General features: G+C 36.4%; 1 protein-coding gene across 1 annotated transcript; it reads right to left on the bottom strand.

Annotated features, from left to right (window-relative positions):
- Positions 1-25,874, bottom strand: LOC117293966 (sodium- and chloride-dependent glycine transporter 1-like). Its single transcript, XM_033776479.1, has 14 exons — positions 25,807-25,874; positions 24,262-24,436; positions 22,502-22,633; positions 18,626-18,899; positions 12,685-12,817; positions 8,978-9,112; positions 8,224-8,327; positions 7,568-7,692; positions 6,858-6,970; positions 4,720-4,851; positions 4,236-4,335; positions 3,088-3,194; positions 2,166-2,339; positions 1-686 (listed from the first exon to the last, which is right to left on the bottom strand). Exons 1-14 carry the CDS (start codon positions 25,822-25,824, stop codon positions 534-536), a joined length of 1,875 nt encoding a protein of 624 aa, XP_033632370.1. The 5' UTR covers positions 25,825-25,874; the 3' UTR covers positions 1-533.
- Positions 25,875-26,253: the final 379 nt, after the last annotated feature.

The raw sequence follows: 26,253 nt of genomic DNA, 5'->3' as shown, positions 1-26,253 counted from the left end.
TTATTTCAGTTTTCTTGTATTCCTTTATACTTTCACAATTATATTCTTCAGACTATTGTTAGTTCCTTGCAGCTCCTTTCAATGTACATAAAGTTATTTAACAAATAATGTCTTGGAGTATTGCAGGTGACAGACTGTCAAAAGAGACAAAAACAACCAAAAAGACAACAACAACACACACCTAAAGGTATAATGCATGTGCTTTTAGTTTATAAAACCAATCCTTCAAACCTTCAAACATAAATCAAACAAATAAACCCCAAACCATTTCAAACTTCATTTCAAACTTGTTTAGCACAAAAGAAAAACATTTGCTTAGTAAACAAAGGGTTACCAGCCTGAAAACCAGACGGCTACCATCGCTTTGACTGGTACCTCGATCACTTCTTGCTTAGTTAGGAAATTTGCGAAGCAGAATTTTCTGCTGAACAGTTTTATGAGATTGGGGCCTGGTTATACACAACTGCAAGTTAAACTACTCCTCTTGTTTACTTGTTCCACTGTCGTGACGCTTTATGACCGTTGATCAGTTTTCATACCGCTTGACCCGGTTTAGTATTTCCATTCATTGTGAGATTTGATTCAATCTTGGTCAGAGCGAGATGACCGTCGATGTTTTCTGGGCTCTCGTTGTGGGCGCGGATGGACTCCCATTCACTTGTCGGTCTGATTAAAGAGGAAAGTCTCTGTTGAGGGCAAAGAGAAAAGGAGAAAGCAATTGAAGTGTTATCAATGATTTGGAACCAAGAAAGGAATGGATGACAACAAAATAAGCTTGACTTAAAAGCAATGGAAACCTTTGGTAATTGTCAAAGACCAGTATTCTCACTTGGTGTATCCCACATTATGCATAAAATAGCAAATATGTGGAAACTGGGACTCAATCGGTCATCAACGTTGCAAGAGAATAACTCATTAAAAACACCCTTGTTGCACAAATTGTTGTGCTCCCACATGCCTGAAAAGTCTTTAACAGTTTTATTGAGAAATTACCTCTTTCTCAACAACTATGTTAACACAGAGAGAGCAGTTTCTCACAATGTTTTACATTATCAACAACTCACCATTGCTCGTTACCAAGTAAGTTGTTATGCTCGCATTTATTTACCAATAATAGTGCCCAGTGCCTTTAAAGGCAGTGGACACTATTGGTAATTACACAAAATAATTATTAACATAAAACCTTCCTTGGTAACAAGTAATGGGGAGAGGTTGATAGTATAGTGAGAAACGGCTCCCTCTGTAGTAATATAGGTTTCGAGAAAGAAGTAATTATCCACAAATTTGATTTTGAGACCTCAGATTTAGAATTCGAAATCAAGCATCTGAAAGCACACAACTTCGTTTGACAAGGGTGTTTTTTCTTTCATAGTTATCTCGCAACTTCGACAACCAATCAAGCTCAAATTTTCACAGGTTTGTTATTTTATGCACATAAAATATGTTGATATACACCAAGTGAGAAGACTGTTTTTTGACAATAACCAATAGTGTCCAGTGTCTTTAGGAAGTTTGTGAATAAAGACAGTCAGGGACAGCTTTTTATCTAGTAGTATCATGTGATGGGATTGTGTCTTGGATGAAACAAGCATGGAATTTGGGCAGTGGGCAGACAGGTATTGATATGGCAATTTATAGGGCCATCGCAGATAGGTAGATTAATAGACAGCAACCGTTCCCTCTATAGACAGCCAACTGTCTATCTGTCTATAGAGGGCAGTGTTTAACTTAAATGCATGCTCATCAAGTCAGTGATAATTTAGGGTGTAAAGGTATGTTTCAAAGTTTTCCCAACAGTGGACCAATATATAGGCCCATTCCCACGTATAGGGTTAGTGGAATAGTAGTTTAAATAATCCCCTGTAATACTTCCTTGATTTGACTTAAAATAGGTTCGGGCTGCTGTACTTTCCTGCCTCCTGTCTGCCAGAGAGTGATATAATGAGATTTAATATTTGTAAACAAAAATTCAAAGACGTGTTTCTTAACTGCTTGGAAGGTTGGAAGGTTAAAAAGTGTGAAATAATGAACATGTAACAAATGAGCTATCCACAGTTCGGGAACAACCGTCTACTGGCTGCAGACCATTAGGAGGACATTCGTGTAAATCTAACATGGGTGGGGCATCGCGGGGTTTTAAACACTACCCTATGTAGAAGGCCTACCTGTTGAAAGGTGTCTCCCTCTGACATGAAGAAGTAATTGAAGACCATAAAGAGTGGTATCATGGCAGGTGCAATGAAGGCCATGAGCCAACCTATTACTTCAGCCTCCACTGGGTATTTGTATGTGCCGTAGAATACCGGGACATACTCCCAGATGCCAAACACTATGATGAACTGTGGATGAGAAATTAAGAATGTTAAACATGAAATCATCTCTGTACTATTAGTAAAGAGAGATATAGCCAGACGTAACTGGACCTTATCACGAAAGTGGGGGGTGGAGGGGGAGGGAAAGACAAACAATAGGGGGGGGGGGGTGTTACCAAATATTCTTTTGTTCAATATTTTTCAGCAATTTAAAGACAATATCTCCTTTAGGGAGTATATAATGAAGTTTGTGTCAATTTCCGGTATAATGATAACTATGTCCTTGGCTCTTAACCATAACTGCTTCTCTTCACCCAGATGTATTAACGGGGGACTGAGCTAAAGCTTTTTTATGAAAGCACAAAAATCTCTACAATAAGGGTGTTTTTTCCATTATTCTCTTGCATATTTGATGACAAACTGAGTCAACATTGAATGAATGAATGAATGAATGAACGAACAGATTTGTTATTTTATATACATATGTTGGGATACACCAAGTGACAATACAGATCTTTGACAATTACCAAATAGTCCAGTAGTGGGGTTTACAAAGAGTTAAGACTTATCTTAATTCGAGTTAGGGCGAGTTTCTCGTCCTAACTTAGGACTATGCCTTAGGTTTTTAATATATCATGGGACTAGTCCTAAGTTAGGACTTGAGTTCTAACTCTTTGTGAAATCGACCCCAATACCTTTTTAAGTATGATAAGTACAACAAGTACCTCATCTAAGCATAACCAATTTCGCTCAGCAGACATGCTCAATTACTTACAATAATGATGGCTGGCGTCATGAAGAGCCAACAGAAGCAATACCACCACCAAATAATGATGTCATAACCAAGCATTTGGTTGATATCAGCTAAGAACCGTTTTACACCTGTATAAAAAAAAAGTAAAATTGAGACAGTCAATTGAAGAAATTAAATTGAGAAAGCAAAATTCAAGAAACGCAACTCATTTAGAAAGTCAAATCAAGAAAGAAAAATTGAGACAGCCAACTCAAGAAAGTACCATTGAGAGATCGATTCAAATCAAGTTACTTAAATTTGTAAAAGTTCAATTGAGATCATCTCAAATCAAGAAAGTGAAATTGAGAAAGCCAAAACCAAAACGTAAAATCGACAAAGACAAATCAAGAAAATAGACCAGGGGGCAGTTAATTCAAGAAAAATTTCGGAGAAAGTAATTGAGAAAGAGTACAGGGTTTCAGTCCAGTTGCATATCAGACTATTAAAGGCAGTGGACACTATTGGTAATTATTCAGAACAATTGTAAGCATAAGAAATTTCTTGGTAACAATTGGTTCAGTTTGGAATAAAACATAATACAATACACAATGGAAGAAAAACACCCTTGTCACACGAAGTTGTGTGCTTTCAGATGCGTGATTTCGAGACAAGGTCTTGAAATCAATTCAAATATTTTACTGTATAAGTACTTCTTTCTCAAAAACTACGTTACTTCAGAGTGGGCCGTTTCTCACAACGTGTTATACTAACACAGCAGCTCTCCATTGCTTTTTACCAAGTAGTAAGTTTTTATGCTAATAATTATTTTGAGTAATTACCAATAGAGTCCAGTGCCTTTAAAGACACTGGACACTATTGGAAATTGTCAAAGACCAGTCGTTTCACTTGGTGTATCTCAACTCATGCATAAAATAAGAAACCTGTGAAAATTTGAGCTAAATTGGTCGTCAAAATTGGGAGATAATAATGAAAGAAAAAACACCCTTGTCACACTAAGTTGTGTGCGTTTAGATGGTTAACTATGTCACTTCAGAGGGAGCTGTTTCTCACAATGTCATACCATCAACATCTCCCCATTACTCGTCACCAAGTAAGGTTTTATGCCAATAATTATTTTTGAGTAATTACCAATAGTGTCCACTGTCTTATTGCATTTTCGATAGACTTACCATAGAAGTATGCGATTGCGATACACTCCGTCATGCCGACAATCATCAAAGACAACCAAGCACTGTACCAGTTGATTAACTCAAACACATAAATACCACCCTACAAAGCAAAGCAAAACAAGTTGATATATCAAATCGTATGCAAACTTTCAGGTAAACTGATTCACAATTTTTACAATGCGGGACTTTTGGGACGCTAGGTGGCAGCAAACTTACCAGGAAAATTCATTGTAAATAATCAAAACAACCAATGATGTTTTCTTACGTGTGAATGCTGAAGGGAATCTAATACATTTTCTTTTCAATTGAAATCTGAAACCAGATTTATCCTTTTAGACTTAGACAAGATTTAAAAACTGAACGCTAAGTTTGTTATATAGATTTCAATTTATCCCCTCTTTAAATCAATTCCACCTTAGAAGATAGTTTTTTTTTTACACAAGATCACTGAATGCTTTGTATAAAACTACAAAATAAATCTTACCCTCGTGACAAGAGGTAGACCCAGGAGGAAGAACAGACAACACACGCAAAAAGAAAAAAGTGTTTTCCTTTTACGCAACTTGTCTGGAAACTGATCAATAATTCCACTGATGACGGTCTCTGTCATACCAAACTAGAACAAGAAAGAAAATACTAGTGTCAGTGGACATTGTGGGCAAACCAGTAAGGTGTTATTTCAGTCATACCGAACTAGAACAAGGGAAGGGTATATCAGCATAGTGTCAGTAGACATGTGGGCAAATTCTTTCTTTGTTGGGACAGGGGAGCAAGGAGGAAATTATAGATTGCACAATGTCAGAACCAAAACGGTGGATAAATAAACAATCAAATTCAGAATGCTGCTTTAATTAACTGCTCGTCCCTGCAGTGGGTGAGAATTGGAATTCATTTGTAGGAAAATAAATTATTCAGGGGAGAAAGGGTTGTCGGGAGCCATTGCAGGTGATGAAATTCTTACTGTAAACAAAGTCCATTACAGGTGATAAAAAATGTTTTGTAGACAGAGGAAGATGACAAGGACAAGTCACTATAAAATGAACCAAACCCATGACCACTTCATGTCAGCTTGGATCACCACCTCAGCCTGACTTTAATTCGAGATAAATGATGAAGTGGAGCTAAACGTTTTAAGAAGATGTAGAGGTTTTTTTTTTCAAGAAGATGTTAAATGTATAGTTGCTTGGGGTTAGTCATTTATCAATTACTTGTATAGGAAGATGTATAGTATATCACCTGATTGAATTATGATAATATTAAACGAACACCATGCAAAGCTTCAAATTCTACATCAGGAAAAACATTCATTCAACCTAATTCACTGTAGTCTGAGATCCTTTTAATGTAAAAACAGCAATCCAAGCATAAATTACTATAATTCTGAAGTATAAGTAGAGGAATCTATTTTTCCATATTGTTCTTTTTCCATAAATTTCCTAAACTTCTAATTTCATTTCACTCTCCAAGGACAGACCATATTTTTTAAACCCAGTTTTACCTATGCTCCACGCAGCTATTGTAGAGGTTTGACTTTGTGCTACAACCATGAATGGAGTCACATTTGGCTTTAGATATAATTTATCAAGGATCTATCTACGAAGAGGGTGTTTAAATATTAATTGTAAACCATCTAGCATCTTCCCCTGTTCACTTGATTAGCAGCATTAACATTATGCTCGGCTTCAGATGCATGTGAAGTATTGTCAGATTGAGTTCATGTAAAATATGAAAGAGCATTAAAATTGATGCACTTCCATTCCACAGTAACTTAATGAAACCTAGGTGATGACGTGAGAGGCAATAGGATTGAGTGTCATCAAAATACCTTGGAGGCGAACAAAGAAACACCCCACTTTTGCATTAAGAGTTATAGACCATGTGAACTTTGTTTACAATAAGTGTGACCTTGTACATTCTTTGGCTAGTCTGGCAGGCAAGATACTGCACTGGTCATATGGGAAAGTTGACATTTCGTGTCGGAATTTCCACATAAATCCAAGAATTATTAAAGTAAAAGCTGGACAAGTTTTGAGATGTGCCCCCTTTCATCATATCAAAATTTGATAAAAATTGGACATTGCAATATCCATAAAATATAAGAATTTATGATTTCTTCCATTAGGCTGTGTACAAATCATGCCTGCAGGAAGTCCAGGCTTGGTGGCTCTTTTGTAAACATGTGATGTCACAGGTCACAGGTCTATAGGGACTTCCTATTGTTGTAATAGTATGTCTTCTCTAAAGAATCACCTTGTGGTGATCCACAATGAGAATTGTAGTGAAACTTTTCTTTCCACTCTAAAAGTCTCCAAAAACTCTGGGTATGCCTATACCCATAGTTGACAGGTTTTAAACTTTGTGTGTGCAAAACTCGACCATTGCCATAACTTTTGGCCAATGGAACGTTTCCATTGCAAAGAATAACTTTATAACTATTTCATTGGTCAATGAAGACCTCATGATGCATATTCTGTATTCTGATTGGCTTACATGTGTTTCCAATCAAACGATTGGTTAAATCTTCTTGCCAATGGAACGCTATCAGCGCAACAACAAAAACAAGTTAATTTCATTGGTCCGTAAAGACCATGTGATGCATATCCTGTATTCTGATTGGCTTACCTGTGTATCCAATCCAACTAGGAAGAGCATGAAGAAGAAGAGAACGGACCAGAGAGGAGCCAATGGCATTTGTGCAATGGCTTCTGGGTATGTGACGAATACTAGGCCAGGACCTTAATAAACAAACAAACAAACAAACATATTTGTGTTAAAGGAACATTACATAATTGATAAGAAAACAATCGTGAAGATCACTGATTTACATCAAACTAACATGGTCTAATGATGATGATAGTATAAAACATCCATTGAAATATTTGTCTGAAATGTCATATTTGATGAGAAATTAATATAACTATGTTCCTGTTTGGAGTTTATCAAAAAAAATTTTGTTTTGCATCGATATAATGCAAAATGTGTATCTTGTTTCTCTATTTTCTCGTGACCCAGATGGCTGATCGATCTCAAACTTCTACAGGTTTGTCAGATTATGTATATGGTGGATTACATAAAGTGCTTACACTGCCAGCAAAAAAAACATCTGTAATTTACTTTAAAAGAGCAAACAATATTTAAATCAACCACAAGTTTATTGTCCTGAATAACCGTAATTTTTCTTTTTTAAGCTAAAACTACATTGACTTTTTGTGTCAGCTCTTCTGAAACCACCAACTGACCCAAATTAAATTAGACAGCCAAGCACTTAAAACACAATTTTTTTTTGCAAATTGTAATTACAACCCAAATTATAATTAAGTGTAAATTCTTACCTTGTATTGCCACATCTTCAATGTCCATCCCCGTCTTTTCCGACATGAAGCCGAGTGTTGCAAAAACAACAAAGCCAGCAAAGATGCTGGTGCTGCAGTTGATGAGTGGAACCATTATTGCATCCCTAGCGAGGGTAAGAATGCAACATTCATAGTAAAATTATCTGAAATCAGAGAGATAACCTAATTTTGGTTTGCAGGGCCCAATTTCATAGAGCTGCTAAGCAAAAAAAACTTGCTTAGTTTGAAGCCTCTTCCTTGATAAAAACATGATTACCAACCGAATTGTCATTTGTTGCATATTGCTTATTACTGGTATTCAGCTGTTGTTTGCCTGTACCTGAAAATCACATGGAAATTTGGTTGGTAGTGTATCATGTTGTAAGCAATTATTTTTTGTGTTTAGCAGCTCTATGAAATCGGGCCCTGGTGATACAAATTCAGTTGCCCTAAAAGGTCTTGAAAAGTATTAAAAAGAAACATGTTCTAATTTGAAAAATAAAAATCCTACAAGTCTGCACCTTCGCTTTCATGTACTTTTTAAAAATTGGACTGTTCAATTTAACAAATCAGCCAAGAGGTAAACTATTGACACAGTCTATATTCCTTTTTCATTGACATTACACTTTAAATGAACTTTTCCTCTAGGTACATACCTGAAACAATTATGATGAAATTTATTATAACTCGAGAAGGTCAGAATTCCTCCCCACGCCGGGCCCAACGAATAGAAGATCTGGGATGCAGCGTCATTCCATATCTGAACAAAAACATCCCCCAAAAAGAAGAAGGAAAGAAAGAAGAAGATTTAATGGACATATCAATTTGAACTGAGATTATGTCAACATATTTCAAGCCTACTTATAACACTCTACCGTGTCCAATCGTGTTTATTTGAGTAGAGGGTGATGGAGATAGATGCCTTGAGGTATGAAATCGTCCACCGTGACTTATTTGAGAGGTGCAATCTTTCCACTATTGAGCGTAGGTGTGAGACACACTTTCCTGAAGTCCTCGACTCACTACTCTCTCACGCTCTATAACTCCTTAATGGTCAAAGATGTTCCGTCTACCGCAGGGTCAGGTCACTGTGAATCTCGGAATCAATTCAATTAATGTTTCCTTCGTAATGTTAATAGTTTTCTTTGATGATGCCACCAAGTTACACGTCTCATAAAAAAACATCTCGTTTACGTTTACGTTGGTTACTCGGCAGAATCCTTAAGTGAGGACGTAAGGCCAAGCTCATTATAAAAAAAAAGTTGGCAAAAAGTGGAGACAACAATGGAAAGAGAGGGGACGTTTAGAAAACAGTGTATTTACAGTGAAAATAAGAAAGTAAAAGAGTTAACATGGATGCGCAAAAAAAACTTTGTGTGACATACTTTTGATCTTGATATAATTATTTACCTTAGAAGTTTTCAAGCGTTCCCAGTCAGCATTCATATAGTAACCAATTCCCTTACTAGCGCCCTCTAGCGTAAGTCCGCGGACAAGTAAGCACACCAGAATGATGTACGGAAATGTTGCTGTGAAATAAACAACCTGAAAATAAAGCGAGAGCACATCATTAATTTTATTGAACTGTTGAACAAACCCCTTTTCCAATTTTTTGTTTAATGGAAAACAAAAAGACACAGAAGTGTTAAAGGTGCATTAAAGAGAGACATCGTCACCGTGTCCAGTGGTTAGACTGCATGACTTGCAATTACAAGGTTGTCGGTTCGAATCCCCCAAGCTAACCGCTGATTTCACAAATGACTAGAATAAGTATTGTCGTCTAATTACTGAATCACAGTTTCTTAGATATATGCAATTCATAATCATAGAGGTTAAACCGATGCATCGGTTTTGTATGAGATATATTATTGGTTGTGGACAGCTTGGTGAACTGTCAGGTTCTCTTGGCGCTAAGTTCATAGATTCATAAACAAACACAACAGGTAACAATTTTGACTTATAACTGTGACTCGGTACACGTCATAATTAAGACAGATCTTGTGAATATGATATAGACACCATTTGAATATCTCATATGATTGTGAGAAATATCTCTTTTGAATATGAGATACATTAACATTAATGAGCTTTTAAAATAAGCACAAGTCATTAATATAATCTACGCTAACTCATAACTATACGATATAAAAAGTCTAGTTAAAGACACTGGCACTATAAGAGATTGCCGAAGACTAGCCTTCACAGTTGGTGTATCTCAACACATGCATAAAATAACAAACATATGAAAATTTGAGCTCAATCGGTCGTCGAAGTTACGAGATAATAATGAAAGAAAAGAAAAAAAACTTGTCACATGAAGGTGCTTTCAGATGCTTAATTTCGAGACCTCACATTCTAAATCGGAGGTCAAACAACAGTATATTAGTATTAGTTATAATAATGACTTTCTTATTTCATCGCGCGTCCACCAGGTTTGTAAAACTTGATTTAAAAAAATCATCTGTCAAGACTTCCTCGTTCAAAGAAAAACAAACTAAACCGAAAAAAACGACAAGCAACTCTTTCCGCGAAACTCGTACAATACAACTTTAAAAAGTTAATAAGTAAGGATTACTAAAAGCTGAGGTATTTCCGGATCAATGCATTTCTATTTTTTACTGAATCAAAATCCATCCGCATCCCTAATCTGATCAAGAACTGTCATTATTTGATCCTCTTTACACCCTCAAATCTTATTCTCCGCAAATTAAATAACTATTAATACCTCTTCCCACTGAAGGAACCTCCTTCTCTTTCATTCCAAATCTAAGTTCCACTCTTCAACTCTATCTTTGTCTCTATAAGAGTCTTCCACCTCAGTACCTAGCCCCCCCCCCTCCTTCCAGAGCTATTCCCGTTCACGACAACCCCCTTTGTCTATCTTGTCTGAGAAATGTTTTCCAGTCACTTGAGACAACAATTCTTGCGTCTCTCTATATTTAAGGACACTGAACCGTGTTAACATCACGCTAGACGTGATGAACATGTTTTTCCTCCTCCTCCTTATTTCTGCTCTCCAGCTTCCCAACAAATAGTCTTAAGATGAGAGGGGACCTGCTACTTGATTAAATTACCCCTGCTCTATCGTTTGAGAAACAAGTGAGCAAATATTCCTGTTCAGATCACCCTGAAAAATGCCTGGTTGGGCACATTTTGACTTGCGAGAGAAATTACAACGGGATAGCTTGTTTTTGTTTTTGTTGCCTGATGTTTTTTTTCTGAATGATGTGTTTTCTTCTTATGGTTTGTTGATGATTATCGCTCCGTGACTATCTTGACGGAATCTTAATAGTTTTTGTTGTTGACTCCTTATGATTCGATTAAAATGTGATTCATAGATGTCATAAGTATTCCACAATGTAGATGGTAACATATCTTTTGTACCATAAAATATTACATGTAAAGAAGAAAAAACACAATCGTAAAAACATTCTGCCTTTTTTGTTAGGCCATTAGGGTAACAAAGAGGGAATCTCCTCATTTTGTTATAAACAAATATTGGAACAACACTCCTGTAAAAACATGCTGACAATCATGGCAAAATATTATAAATAAATAAAAAAAAACTAAAATAATGAATAAATAAATAAGAATAATTGAACAACAAATGCAAAATATAGAAATATTAGAGTTTGATCTAAGTAAATTATTTAAGCCTTGGAGAAATAACCTGCAAACAAAACCCCGAACATAAATGCTACTCCACAAAATGGCCGACCGTGTTTAGTTTTTTTTAAACGAAGTAAAAGGAAAATTCCCCTCACTTTTTAGGCATATTGTGTGGATCATTTTAATCTTCTATAACTTCATACAAAAATGCGCCCAAAGGGCACCAATGCTGGGTGGGCACCGTGTCCCTTTAAAACATCATAGCACAGTCAGTCAATCATGAAAGCGTCAACACATCACTGAAATTGCCACGGTGTGATACTATTATTCAAATGGGTGCGAGATTGGCGACAAAACAGTGTCAAACATCTGCTTGGTAGCATACATGTAACTGATTTTGAACAAAATCAAATCATGCCCATTTTCAAAGTGCAGCATTAAGAGCGAATAAGATCGACACTGGCGTCGAGTGTAGTTTTATTACAGCAAGATGCCGAGGTAAAAATAGTAGGGCAGATATAGGGGATTATTTGGGGAAATTGTCCCTTGATGAAACCAGCTTGGAGTGTGGCACGCAGTCAGAATGTCATAGAATGACAGAATTATTGGCCGAAGCAGAGTTGTAAAACAAAATTTGAATATTTTCTGAATGGTTGCATTTTGTTGCTATTTAAACCATAATATGGGTTGTTTTTACATTGTGATGCACAGTGTTTAACTTAAAGGTACTGGGCACTTTTGGTTGTAAGCATAATTACTTGGTAACGAGCAAAGAGAGCTGTTGGTAAAACATTGTGAGAAACAGCTCCCTTTGAAGTACCGTATAGTTTTCGAGAAAAAAAAAGTAATTTCCACAAATTTGATTTCGAGAATGACAAGGAATTTTTTCTTCTTCCATTAATCTCTTCCCAAATGAGTCCTATTTTTTCACAGGTTTGTTATCTTATGCATGTTGGGATACACCAAAAGAAAATACTGGCCTACAAAAGGTTTCCAAGCTTCTAGTGCCATTAACCTCATCCTACCCTATATATTCGAGTGTATAACTATTGAACTAGCCGAGTGGAATTGGGGCCCTTAGAGTCAACAACAAAAAGGATACTAGACTACAAAGTATACCTCTGCAAGCATTGTGAAGTAACCGAAAACCGATAACAGGGTCTTTTCCCCCGAGTTTAATGTTTCAAGAAAAGATGAGTAAATCTGCCCTGAAACCAATACTCTTCGTTAATATTTAACAAATCATTTTAGGTTTGTGTTGTGTTAGAGTCGTAGTCTGCTAATATTTATTTTGTTCCAATTGGTCTATGTATTCGGAGACCGGCAAACATTACGTATAGGCCTATGGGTTCTGAATGTTTCAGAAATGTCTGTTTTAGCTAAAACTGACATATTGACCCCTTGGTGAGAGAACTTAAAGGCACTGGACGCCTTTGGTATTTGTCCTAATTAAAATTAGGACACGAATACTATGACATTGTTAGAACAGAAGTTTAAATAGCCTGTACCTTTCCTGATGACTTGACACCTTTGCAGATACAGAGGAAGACAACAAACCAGGCTAGGAGGAGGCACAACGCCATTTCCCATCTGATTGGTCCCAAGTTATGAATACCGTCACTCTCGTCCAAAACAACTTTACTGAAAGATCAAAACAAAATAATTATACTATGAGGAATATTCAACAACAATGCACAAATATTAACATATTCAAGTATTCATATATGGAAGTAAACAATATCAAATATTTTAAATTACTCGTTAGAACTATTTTGACCGTGAAGAAAGTAAGACCAAAAGTTTTAACCCATAACATTTTCTCCAATGTAATTTTGAGAAATCAGGATAAGATTCTAAAATTTAATGCGCATCAATTGAAGTCCAGTGGCTGGCATAACCAGGGTTTGGTGTTGTGTGGTGGGTAAGCGTGGCAGCTTGGGGACGGTAGCCCCACGTAAAACCCCTGGCCCACCTCCCTCGTTGAAGTCGTAACAAGTGGTACATTTTATATCAAGCAATTTGCTGAAATATTCTATCTGTTTAAATAATAATAGGCTCTCCTTGATTACAAAACCCCAAATGAAACAGGTCAGGTATTTAGCTATGTATTCAGTAATGATGCTGGGTTTACAGCTTATCATGTTGAATTTGAAACTTTACCTTAGGTTTGTACAGTAAGTGTCTACCTTGCACATCGATATTGGATATTGGACATTCCCGTAGGATTGTACTGTAAATGTCTACCCTAAAACCTCGATATTGGATATTGGTAATTCCCGTAGGTTTGTACAGTAAATGTCTACCTTGTACATCGATATTGGATATTGGACATTCCCGTAGGTTTGTACAGTAATGTCTACCTTGTACATCGATATTGGATATTGGACATTCCCGTAGGATTGTACTGTAAATGTCTACCCTAAAAAAGATCCCCATCATGGTATTTAGGCAACTTCAGTAGATTGTCGACTGGGGACGATTTCGATTGGATTCTTAAATTCCAGAACTTCACCCATGGACTTGCTTTGTTTCAACTAACCATAATTATTTAAGTCAACATTTGGTCAAATTCAGCCACTCTTTAAAGGCAGTGGACACTATTGGTAATTGTCAAAGGCTAGCCTTCACAGTTGCTGTATATCAACATAAAATAACGAATCTGTGAAAATTTGAGCTAAATCGGTCATCGTACTTGCGAGATAATAATGACAGAAAAACCACCCTTGCCATCACACTAAGTTGTGTGTGTTTAGATCAAATTCGTGGAAAATTACTTCTTTCTCGAAAACATACGTCACTTCAGACGGAGCTGTTTCTCACAATGTTTTATACCATCAACCTCTCCCCATTACTCGTTACCAAGTAAGTTTTTATGCTAAACATTATTTTGAGTTACCAATAATAATAATAATAATAATCTAAGCATTTATATAGTGTGCTTACACAAAAAAGGTACCACAACGCTTTACAACAGATTAACAAGCAATTAAATATTAACAATACATGTACAAAGAAATGAGAAATAAATAATAGCCTAAGAAGTGAAATAAGTATGGCAAAGGTGTGTTTTGAGTGATATTTTGAAATCAGAAAGTGAATTAGCATGACGTATTTGATAAGGAAGAGTGTTCCAAAGGCTTGGTGCTGCTGCATAAAAACATTTGGATGATGAAGTGTATCTGATTTTAGGTTCAGTGAGTCCACTGTCTTTTATGCTGTTGTTGGTAAAAATTCCTATTGTAGTGTTTATTCTTCATATATAAACAATTAAAAACCCAATCCACATTGATTAAAAGTGTTTTTGCACTGTTTCTCTAATTACAGTACCACGCACTGAACGGTCGGAACCAATCAAGTTGTCAAGCGAGAGGGAATATGAAAAAAGGCATGAAGGCACTTAATCAATTAGCAAAGCCAATACACATGTGTTTTGTCAATCAATGTTGTATTACTACAAAACTGTCACAACTCTATCAGCTGATCCCAAAACTACATGTAACCTCATTTATAGACTTTCACGTAAAGGCATGTACAGCAAATATCGATGTTACTTTTTAGATTTTACTTGTACATCGATACTTGTCTACTTGTACATCAATATTGCATATTGGACATCTCCGTGTTCCTGTACAGTGAATGTCTATATTGTACATCCATATCTAACATTTCCGTAGGTTTGTACAAATACAGTGAATGTCTACCGTGTACATCAATATTGCATATTGGACATCTCCGTGTTCTTATACAGTGAATGTCTATCTTGTACATCCATATTTGACATTCCCGTTGGTTTGTACCATAATTATACATCGATATTGGATATTGAACATTCTCGTAGGTTTGTACAGTGATTGTCTACCCTGCACATCAATATTGGATAGGCCCCATCTGGATATTGGACATTCCCGTATGTTTGTACATTGAATGTCTACCTTGGTATGTCGATATTGGATATTAGATACTGGACATTCCCATAGGTTTGTACAGTGAATATCTACCTTGCACATCGATTATGGATATTGGTAATTACCGTAGGTTTGTACAGTAAGTGTCTACCTTGCACATCGATATTGGATATTGGACATTCCCGTAGGATTGTACTGTAAATGTCTACCCTAAAACCTCGATATTGGATATTGGTAATTCCCGTAGGTTTGTACAGTAAATGTCTACCTTGTACATCGATATTGGATATTGGACATTCCCGTAGGTTTGTACAGTAATGTCTACCTTGTACATCGATATTGGATATTGGACATTCCCGTAGGATTGTACTGTAAATGTCTACCCTAAAACCTCGATATTGGATATTGGTAATTCCCGTAGGTTTGTACAGTAAATGTCTACCTTGTACATCGATATTGGATAATGGACATTTCCGTGCGTTTGTACAGAGAATATCTACCTTGTATATTGGATGTTGGATATTGTATAATTTTCAAGTAACTTGTAAGTATTGTCAGTAATCTATTCCAATCATTCGCTGTAATTTTAGCAATATACAATTTTTTCGTGGTTTTGTATTGTGCTTTACATTTTATTGTTCGGTTTTATGATGATGTTTATTATAATAATAATAATAATAATTTTTTAATGTCTCCAATTGCCAATGGAAAACAATTATCTGTATATGTTATGCGGACAATAAAGAATTATAATCTAATAATTATAATCTAATTCCCGTAGGTCTGTACAGTAAATGTCTACCTTGTACGTCGATATTGGATGTTGGACATTCCCGTGGGTTTGTACAGTGAATATCCACCGTATTCATCGATATTGGATATTGGACCTTCGTTGGATTGTGTGTTCTGTGTCTTGGCATTCTGTTACACAAATACAGTCAGATATGCTGACCAATCTAACAAATTCTGATGGCCTTGAGACATTACGAGAAATCCCGGTTTCATTGAGGGCACCACTTTGATATCTGCAAGTTACAACTAAAACTATATTTGTTTAATTGATAGATGTGGTGTCTGAACGATTGTATTGCTGCCACTATTTATGTATTTACCTGGTAAAATTCATCTGCAAACAGGTGGATTAGTTCTTATCAGTGAACCAAGGTTTTTGTTGGGGGGGTTCACATTCATCCCTGAATCGAATCCCACCTCATCAGACTGGGTTCTCGTTTACTTGGGTTTCCTTCGGTTCCCTATTTAAATTTCACCTCAGTGAGCCCTGGTTCGAATCCCACCTTGGGCTGGGTTCTCACGTTTTAATTGATTCTAAGTTTCCCTATTCAAATTTCCCTGTTCAAATTTCCCTATTCAAATTTCCCTATTCAAAGTTCCCTATTCAAATTTCCCTATTCAAATTTCCCTATTCAAATTTCCCTATTCAAATTTCCCTATTCAAATTTCCCTATTCAAATTTCACCTTAATAGTGATTCTTAGCTCAAATCTCACCTTAGCCTTGGTTCGTACGTTTTGTGCCTGTTCTCAGTTCCTATCTATGGGTTCGTTCAAAATTCACCTCAGTGAACCCTGGTTCAAATCCTACCTTGGGTTGGGTTATCACGTTTTATTGAGTTTCTCAGTTTCCCTTTTTCAAACTTCCCTAAAATGATTTACCCATTTCCCTGAGTGAGAAATGTTTGATTTTTCGTTACTATTTTTTTTAGAGTGCTTGAGTTTAAACTATTGCGGATTTTTAAGAAGCAGATTGTTACCCAAGAGTTTGAGCTTGAGGAACAACAAGTAACGTAAAAGTGGATGATATAGATACATCTTAAAGGAATGTTACGGTGATTAGCTGACAATTATACTGAGGAGCGGAACCTTGTCAAGAATGAAAACATCAAGCAAAAGTAATTTAAATTCAATGCTATATTGAGCAGGGAGGCGTGAAGAGCATTCAAAACCGGAGTGATAGATTCGCATGTTTTGTAATTTCATTGTATGTATGCGGGCACATCAGGTGCGGATGCACGTCTTTGACAATAATATCACGAACGCTGTTCATGAGCCTTTTTCTTTTTTCTTTTTTTCATCATACATGAATACATAAATTGAATTATTGTCCATCTTTCCCTTGAATCACAATCCACCTATATGCACCGATGAACGTGAGCATTAAATTTGTCCTTCAATCTGTGAGCCCATATTATTTGTCCGTGGTTGATATCATCTTAAAGTTGTTGACACTGTCTGCGACTTGCTTCAGTTCGACTATAAAGTCACAACTGGGCCCAATTTCATAGAGCTGCTAAGCACGGGAATTAGCTTAGCACGATATTTCTTCCTCGATAAAAACAGGATTACCAACTAAATTTCCATTTGTTGCATATTGCTTGTTACTGGCATTCAGCTGTTGTTTGCTTATCCTGAAAATCACGTGGAAATTTGGTTGGTAATCCTAGTTTTATCAAGGCACAAATTTTGTGCTGAGCAAATTGTTGTGCTTAGCAGCTCTTTAAAATCGGGCCCAGATGTTGACTTGTAACATCGGTTGACTCAGATAACAGCAAACTGATGATGTGCTGTATGATTTTAATGGGTTTCTTTTTAGCTCGAAGCACAGATGCTAAATAAAGACAAATACAACATTGGGAGAGACATAATCTATTGACATAATAATTCCACCTGTGGTTTTGTTATCGCAGGATTCGGGGAAATACTGATTGTAAAGTGCTTTAAAGGCAGGGGATATTTTTGGTAACTAACAAAGCCCAGTATCCTCACTTGGTGTTTCCCAACATATAAAATAACAAACCTGTGAACATTTGGGATAAATTGGTCACAAAAGTTGCAAGAGAATAATGAAACAAAACAAAACCCATTGTTGCACGTGTGCTTTCCTAAGCCTAAAACAAGTGTTATGCCTGCAGCTTTTCTTCAGATTCAAATTTGTCAGTGAAAAATTATCACCTGCTCTAAAACCACACAAATTCAAAGGGAGTCGTTTCTAATGTTCTATAATATCAACAGTTTCCAGAGCTCTTTACCAAGGAAGTTTGAATAGTAATTAATTTGAGTATTTACTTAGAGTGTACACCCTCAATAAAAGGCACTAGACACTACTGGCAAGTACTCAAAATAATTGTTAGCATAAAAAACTTACTTGGTAACGAGCAATGGGAGCTGTTGGAGTGTTAAACATTGTGAGAAACGGCTTCCTCTGAAGAAACGTATAGTTTTTGAGAATTAATAAGTTATTCCTCAGTAAAATATTTGAATTGATTTCGAGACCTCTTGCGTGAGGTCTCGAAATCAACATCTGAAAGCACACATCTTAGTGTGACAAGGGTATTTTTTTGCTTCCATTATTATCTCGCAACTTCGACGACCAATTGGGTTCAAATTTAAACAGGTTTGTTACTTCTTGCATATGTTGAGATACACCATGTGAGAAGACGGATCTTTGCTGTCTTTAATGTAAATCTGTGGCATTCTAATGTTGTGTAGTAGTATCCAAACTCTTTAGAAACAGAAAAGAAACTTCACCTCCAGTATTCCTGTGCCGGTGTTATTCTCTTGATTTCTGGCACACTAATATTCATGACTCCCACCATCGTCTGATTGATCCACGTGCCATTCATCATAGTACCATTTGGCGGCAATGCATAGCCACAGTCGTCTGAGTTCCACTCATTGTCGCATGTCTTCCAAGGTAACTCCAGGGTGAAGGATTTGAATATGAAGAAAGCTGTCCACGCCATGATGATGTTGTAATAGACGACTACCATGCCTGAAATGATGACCATGGCCCAGCCGATTCCTAGTGAAGGGAAACATGAGTAGATGACCTTCATTGAAAATGTGTATCAGGGATATCATGAAGATCGGATTCCATTCTTCGGTTTTGTTTTAAAAAGAGCATTAGATAAGACAAAGAATAGCAAAGGTCTTATGTGCCCGATTTCAAAGAGCTTCTTCAGCAGAAGAAAGCAGCTCAGTAGAAGATAAATCATACTGACCAGAGTAAGGTTACCGACTAAAAATACATTTCAAATGTGTACCATTTGTGACAGGTATCCTGCTTACTTTTGCTTGGCAGAATTTTTTTTAAAGCAATATAATCTGGATGGACACTGGATAGGATCAATATGAGACGTTTGTTGGCTGCGTTAACAAAAAACTCAATAACGCAAAACTCAGTCCGCAGTTATGAACTTAACTCAGAGCTAGACTCTAGTAATGTCTTGCTTCGTTGTGTGAGAACGCTATACGGGTTGAGACAACTGGTCTATAATGCGCGGGTCTCAGGTTCGAATCCCACTTGATGAGGAATTGAAAGCAAGGAGCATAGAGTAGGTAACTTTGACCCCTCCCAAATCTTGGTACTCTTCGTTATCAAAGTGAATGATTCAGATAGGGGTAGGCCCAATGTATGAACAATTATTGCCTATCATTGGTTTTAGGCCCAATATAACAATTGTTTAGCACTGGGTTAAAGACACTGGACACTATTGGTAATTGTCAAAGACCAGCCTTCCTCAACATATGCATAAAACAACAAACCTGTGAAAATTTGAGCTCAATCGGTCATCGAAGTTGCGAGATAATGAAAGAAAAAACACCCTTGTCACACGAAGTTGTGTGGTTTCAGATGCTTGATTTCGAGACCTCAAAATCTAAATCTGAGGTCTCGAAATCAAATTCATGGTATATTACTTCTTTCTCGAAAACTACGTCACTTCAGAGGGAGCCTTTTCTCACAATGTTTTATACTATAAAACAGCTCGCCATAACTCGTAATACCAAGTAAGGTTTTATGATAATAATTATTTTGAGTAATTACTAATAGTGTCCACTGCCTTTAAGCATGCAAACCTTTGGTGAAGTGTGACATATTAGAGGAGGATACTGGTGGATTGGGGTCACCTGATAGCAAAAGGACCAGGAGCTGAAAGGGTTTGAAAGTGTAAAACTCAAATAACATCCAGTTTAATTGTATGGCGTTTTTTAAACAAAGATATTAAATATCAAACTTAAATGTCTATTTCCAATAACTAATGTGAGTTGTACTATTTTAGATCAAGGCCAGCTGTTATACATTTCTAGAAACATTCTCAGGCCGTGTCCGAAACGACGACTTCGGCTACAGCTACGTCTAGATCAGCGCGTCTACCAGTGTTGAAGAATAGGCATACGCGCGCGATCTAGCCGTAGCTGAAGCCGAAGTCGCCGTTTTGGACACGGCCTCATTGTGAAATACACAATGCACCCCCGTCACTAAATCTAATTATGATACAAGCATTCATAATAAGTTGCACCCAATTTATTACTTCATTGCCTGAAGTAATACAAATGTGATAAAAGATGTTTATTAGAAAAGTACGTGCATTAGAGAAAAAGACAAGTTAAGAAAAAAAAATCAAATTACTCTGAGATGAAAGTGGGAAACCTTTTAGATGAAATAGCGGGTCATGGTTAGGGGCCTCTAGCAAGCGGAAACATTCTGGAAAAGGATTCAAATTAATAATTATACTATTTGGTGGAAGTCAAATCATTTTCTGCATAGCTACACACCGATAGATAATAGGAGATGTCAGATATGTAACATACATGACAGAGTGCACTGGGGGGGGGGGGGGTACAGTGCTAGAGTTCGAAATCAATGTTTAAAGGGCATGCCCTTTTGGTTAAATTACTCCAAAAAATCAATGACCATGAAAACTAACTTGGTAACAAGAATTAAACTGCACCTGCAACATTTAAAGAAACAACTCCCTTCAAAGGATTGTGGTTTTAGAGAGAGGGATTCAAACATGTTTCAATCTGAGAAAAGTTTCTGCATGACAGTGCAAAAATTGTCAGCATTGTTACAACCGAAATCAGCTGTTGCATTTTTTTTCAGAATAAGACTTCATTTCCGAGGGAAGTATTTCACAGAAATTGGTTCTCTTATTAACTTTTATATAGGCCTTCAAACATAGGCCTTCAAACATTTGTGTTTTTGTCATCCTTACCAATTCTGTACAATCCCTCTAAATCTAGATGTCAAACGCAATGATTATGAAGGACAGCTTGACGTGAGAACAACAATTACTTGAGAGCATCACATTGTATTATCATTAGCAAGGTGGACAAGAATTTCCATTGTGATACCAAAGCTAAATATAGATCTAGCGGTGTCCAAAAAAAGCACGACTAAAAGGACACGGGTTTTGTGTAAATTAAAGGTCATTAAATATGGACGGAATAAAAAGGAATCGTAGAGTGTGAGTAATGTAATTTTCAATAGCAGTAGCGGGTGTAGACTGCATATTTAATTTTGTATGGTTTCATTGTAGTCGCTTTGCTGTTTGGTGTAGGCCTACCGGTTGCTCATAAACTTCGATGATTATTATGTAGGCCGTCTCCTTTAAAATTACTGACATTTTTTAACAATAAATGTGCATTCATTTTTTGTCAATCGGTTTACTTTATTACCATTAAGGAATATTCTTTCTCGTTCAAAATGATTGTAAATATCATTGCCATTATCATTAATGCAGGTTGATTTGGAAGCAAAGCATACCTGTGTTTTTGAAAACGTTCGTTTTTTTTAACCTTATATTAATTTGAAAGTATTTAAAATAATCAGTAACAATTTCTGTCAAATGGGTCTCGTTTTTGAGATATTACCGAAAATCTGGAGCCGTTATGTCAACGCAGGAAAAATTAAACGCAAATGGAACACACACGCTGAGAAACGTACCTGATAGGGACGTTTCTCAGTTTTAAGTTTTAGGGGGGGGGGAAATGAAATGTTTCCCGAACCACACTTCTTTGATGTGAACAAAATCTCAAAATGCTTTATACTTTTATAACAAAAGCTGCTGTTGTTCTAACCAAGTACCATTTTAATGTCACTAATAAATTGCAAGAGCCAATTTTAAGCGTATACCTTCCCTTTAAAGAGGGACTCCAAGGTCAAATTTAGTTTTGTGATGCGCTCATTTTTTGCTATATAGAGAGTCCTTATGAACTTGTTTGTGTTGATAATTACGTCACTCAGCCTCGCGTGAAAATAGCGTAAAATGCCATTTTATTTCATAGAGCGAAATTTGAAATAATGACATCAATGAATATCAATTGGGTCTATACATTTCGAAGAAGAATGTGTGCGTCAGTCAAAATGCAGGAGTGAACTGAAATATTTGTTTGTTTATTATTATTATTTATCTCCCCAAATACTAGTACATCAAACAGCGGTATCGCAAAGAACCAATCAAGATAATATTGAACACAGTAAGTATTTAATAAATAAAAAAAAAACAGTAATTTTACAAAAAACAACTAACAGAACATGATCAGGAGGGCAACTAGATGAGCAACAATAATAAATGAATAGAAGAAAAAGAATAAGTCAACTGAGGGGAAACAAGTGTTTACCTGTGAAGAGTGGACAAGCTTTCCATATAGTGACTGGACCCTGGCTGGCATACTGGCCAAACGCCGTCTCGAGGAAGAACAGTGGCATGCCAGCCAAGAACAGCATAATTATATAGGGGATGAGAAACACACCTGTAGAAAAACACATCAACAAATAATGATATATAAGAACAGTACTTTTTACTTGGCATCCAAGCAAAGAACAGCATATTTACAAAGGGGATAAGAAACACGCCTGTAGAAAAAAAAACTATTTGAGAACAACACTTTATAAGGGCGCTTCAATGTCATATTTAGTTTTATGATCCGTTCTATTTCCAATAAATTGAGTATTCAGAAAAGATGTTCACTTTCATAATTTCAATTTGTAGATGAAACAATTTTTTTCAGCGATGTTTCACCACTATACATAAAATAGCGGCTTCAACTGATACTAAAGTTTTAATGGATTCTCCTGATAAATCTATTTAAAGGGAAGGTTGACGTTTGGTAATTACTCAAAACAAATTGTAACTTAAAAACTGACTTGGTACTGAACATTGGAGAGCTGTTGATAGTATAGAACATTATGGGAAACGACTCCCTCTGAAGTAACGTAGTTTTTGAGAAATAGGTAATTTTTCACTAAAATAAATAACGACGTCTTTTATTTTTATCTGAAAGCACACCAATTCGTCCATCACTATGGTGTTTTGAGAAATAGGTAATTTTTCACTAAAATAAATAAAGACGTCTTTTATTCTTATCTGAAAGCACACCAATTCGGCCATCACTATGGTGTTTTTTCTTTCATCATTTTCTCGCAACTTCGATGACCAATTGAGCCAAAATTTTCACAGGCTTGTTATTTTATGGTTATGATTGGATTTATCAAGTGAGAAGACTGGTCTTTGACAATTACCGAACGTGTACCTTCCCTTTAAAACATTGAGGGATAATACGAATGTATAATGTGACCTCCGGAGTCTTGAAAACCATAACAGAGTCCTCATGGCAGTATGGTAAAGTTACAAGTCTCTAAACCTCACGTTGAAATAGTGTAAATCCCACTTTATTTGATTCCCGTTCAGAGTGAAATAATTGGAAACATGACGTCATCTGACTTTATGAATTTTATTGCGCGAGTTAAGAATGCTGTTTCGATTTAACAGCATCAAACTTCGTGAATGAACTTCAACATTCTGTGCACGTAAATTGTCAGACCATGCGTTGACAATGTCACGAATGTCATGATTACGCAAAACTTTTATCGAATACAATCAAAAAGTTGTTCGTGATCACACATCATACAATATCATGATTTACTTGCCAGCGGCAACATGCATGATTCCACTCTTCCCTCTATAAAAGTCAATTCTCTTGAGAAATGTGACTTTGGAAGCTTTTCATTATGTGAAGACTAAGAATATACTTTTAACAACAGTGAACTTGTGGGTCCAACCATGTAATAATTCTCTTTTGAGTGAGTGTTGGGTTCTGAGTGAGAGCCGGGGTGATTGTTATGTTGAGAAATTTCAAGGAATAAATAGATGGTTTACAATTCTAATACTTAGGAAAATAAAAAGAGTAAAACATTCAACAAATAAAAAATTACAACCACCATGTCTGATATCGATAACAGAGGTACGGGTCGCCAAATTTGGCATTCTTTTTTATCTTTCTAAATTCTGATGAAAAATCTCAAGGAATGAATAGATGGTTGACAATTCTAAAACTGATGAAAATATAAAGAGTAAACAGTTCAAAGAATTCAAACTTACCACCACCATGTCTGTAACAGAGATAGGGGAAGCGCCAAATATTTCCAAGTCCAACAGCATATCCAATACAGGATAAAATGTAATCAAGTTGACGACCCCAGTTCCCTCTTTCTACAGCTGGATTACTGGTAGTTACTGTTTCAACACCAACCACCTCATATCCATTCCCATTAAGCTGTTAACGAAAAAGGAAACGGATTGGTAGTTACCAATAGGAATGATGGTTAAAGGCAGTGGACACTATTGGTAACTGTCAAAGACTAGCCTTCACAGTTGGTGTATCTCAACATATGCATAAAATAACAAACCTGTGAAAATTTGAGCTCAATCGGTCATCGAACTTGCGAGATAATAATGAAAGAAAAAAACACCCTTGTCACACGAAGTTGTGTGCGTTTAGATGGTTGATTTCGAGACCTCAAATTCTAAACTTGAGGTCTCGAAATCAAATTCGTGGAAAATTACTTCTTCTCGAAAACTATGGCACTTCAGAGGGAGCCGTTTCTCACAATGTTTTATACCATCAACCTCTCCCCATTACTCGCTTCCAAGTAAGGTGTTATGCTAATAATTATTTTGACAATTACCAATAGTGTCCACTGCCTTTAAGTTAGTTTGATATTGGATATTGGACATTCACATGGGTTTGTACAGTGAATGTATAATTTGCTATTTCGATGATGGTTATTGGACATTCAAATATGATTGTACAATGAATGTCTACCATGCACATCGATATTGGATATTGGACTTTCTCATAGGTTTGTACAGCAAATATCAATGATGCTTTTTCGGTATTGTGTATTGGATATTCCCATAGGTTTGTACAGAGAATATCAATGTTGCTTTTTCGGTATTGGATATTTGACATTCAACCGGGTTGTACAGTGAATGTCCACCTTGTCATGGATATTCGATATTGGACAACCACACTATGTTTGTACAGCGAAAATAAATGTTGCCTTTTTGGTATTAGATACGGACATTCAACAGTGAATGTCTACCCTGCATGCTATTATTATTACCTTCAAACCGTGTAAACTTAATGTAAATCGGTGGACTTTTTGTGTGTTTTGTGTCGTCGTACAAAAGGTACTCAAACCCTTTAGGTAATCAAATCCTCAAGTGTTTATTGTAAACACTTCTATAGTTCAGAGATGGGTTAGGATAAAACAATGATGGTGCTGTCAAAGTCATTCACGCCCCATCCTTATTGACTTTAGATTTACACACAACTGTAAAATAATGTTTTGCAAGTTGTATAGGTCTATGGTCTGACAGGTCGACATGGGCTGTTAATATTCATATACAGTGCTTGTGTAGCGCTGTTCCAAAAACATGATCATAGCGCTCTGTTTACGATGAGACACTCGACCGCGAGGACGTTTTGTCAAGTCCTCTCTGTGTAGCAATTATATGCTACAGTTGTGAACAGAAACAAAAATGTAATAGATTTATTTTTGTATCTTCATCGACCAGCTCTGTGTCACCCGCAAAGTTTGTGCAATAAAGTTTTGCAATCATTACACAAAGTTTAAGTCTTACCTTCTTTGATTTGTCCATGTCTAAATCATCTGCAGAGTTCTCTTCCACAATGTCACCGGTCTGATCAGAGGTCCTGCAACAGTGGAAGAACAAGTTTGAAATTCTGTAAACTTCACTAAATCATCTCCAGTGAAGCGTTGAGGACTGACTTGCTCAGTCATATCCACAGAGCCATATTAAATCGTGCTAAATAGCAACACCATTACACAGTACTTGGTTATTGCCCCCAAACGCCATGATGACATTGGACTTTGATTCAGGAACAAATACTACATCAGATTACGACTGACGATGTTTATTCCCGCTTTATCTGTGAAATATTGCAGTGATATTAATATGAAGCAAATATTAACACAAAAGGCGCATTACAACAATAGTTGATAACGGTATAACAAAAAGGCAAAGTGTATACAAGCCGTCGGAACGATTTGGCGCGCGATGACTGGG

This window comes from Asterias rubens, chromosome 8, assembly GCF_902459465.1.
Source record: "Asterias rubens chromosome 8, eAstRub1.3, whole genome shotgun sequence".
NCBI lineage: Eukaryota > Metazoa > Echinodermata > Asteroidea > Forcipulatida > Asteriidae > Asterias > Asterias rubens.
The sequence above is the reverse complement of the archived record's forward strand: the minus strand, read 5'-3'. Positions and strand labels throughout refer to the sequence as shown.

Excerpts from the sequence above, each read along its gene's own strand:
- LOC117293966 (XM_033776479.1), bottom strand. Across the intron at positions 12,818-18,625 it reads CCGGCACAGGAATACTGGAG|TAAAGTTGTTTTGGACGAGA; the intron begins GTGAAGTTTCTT and ends TTGATCTTTCAG. Across the intron at positions 3,195-4,235 it reads CGCAATCGCATACTTCTATG|GTGTAAAACGGTTCTTAGCT; the intron begins GTAAGTCTATCG and ends TTTTTTATACAG.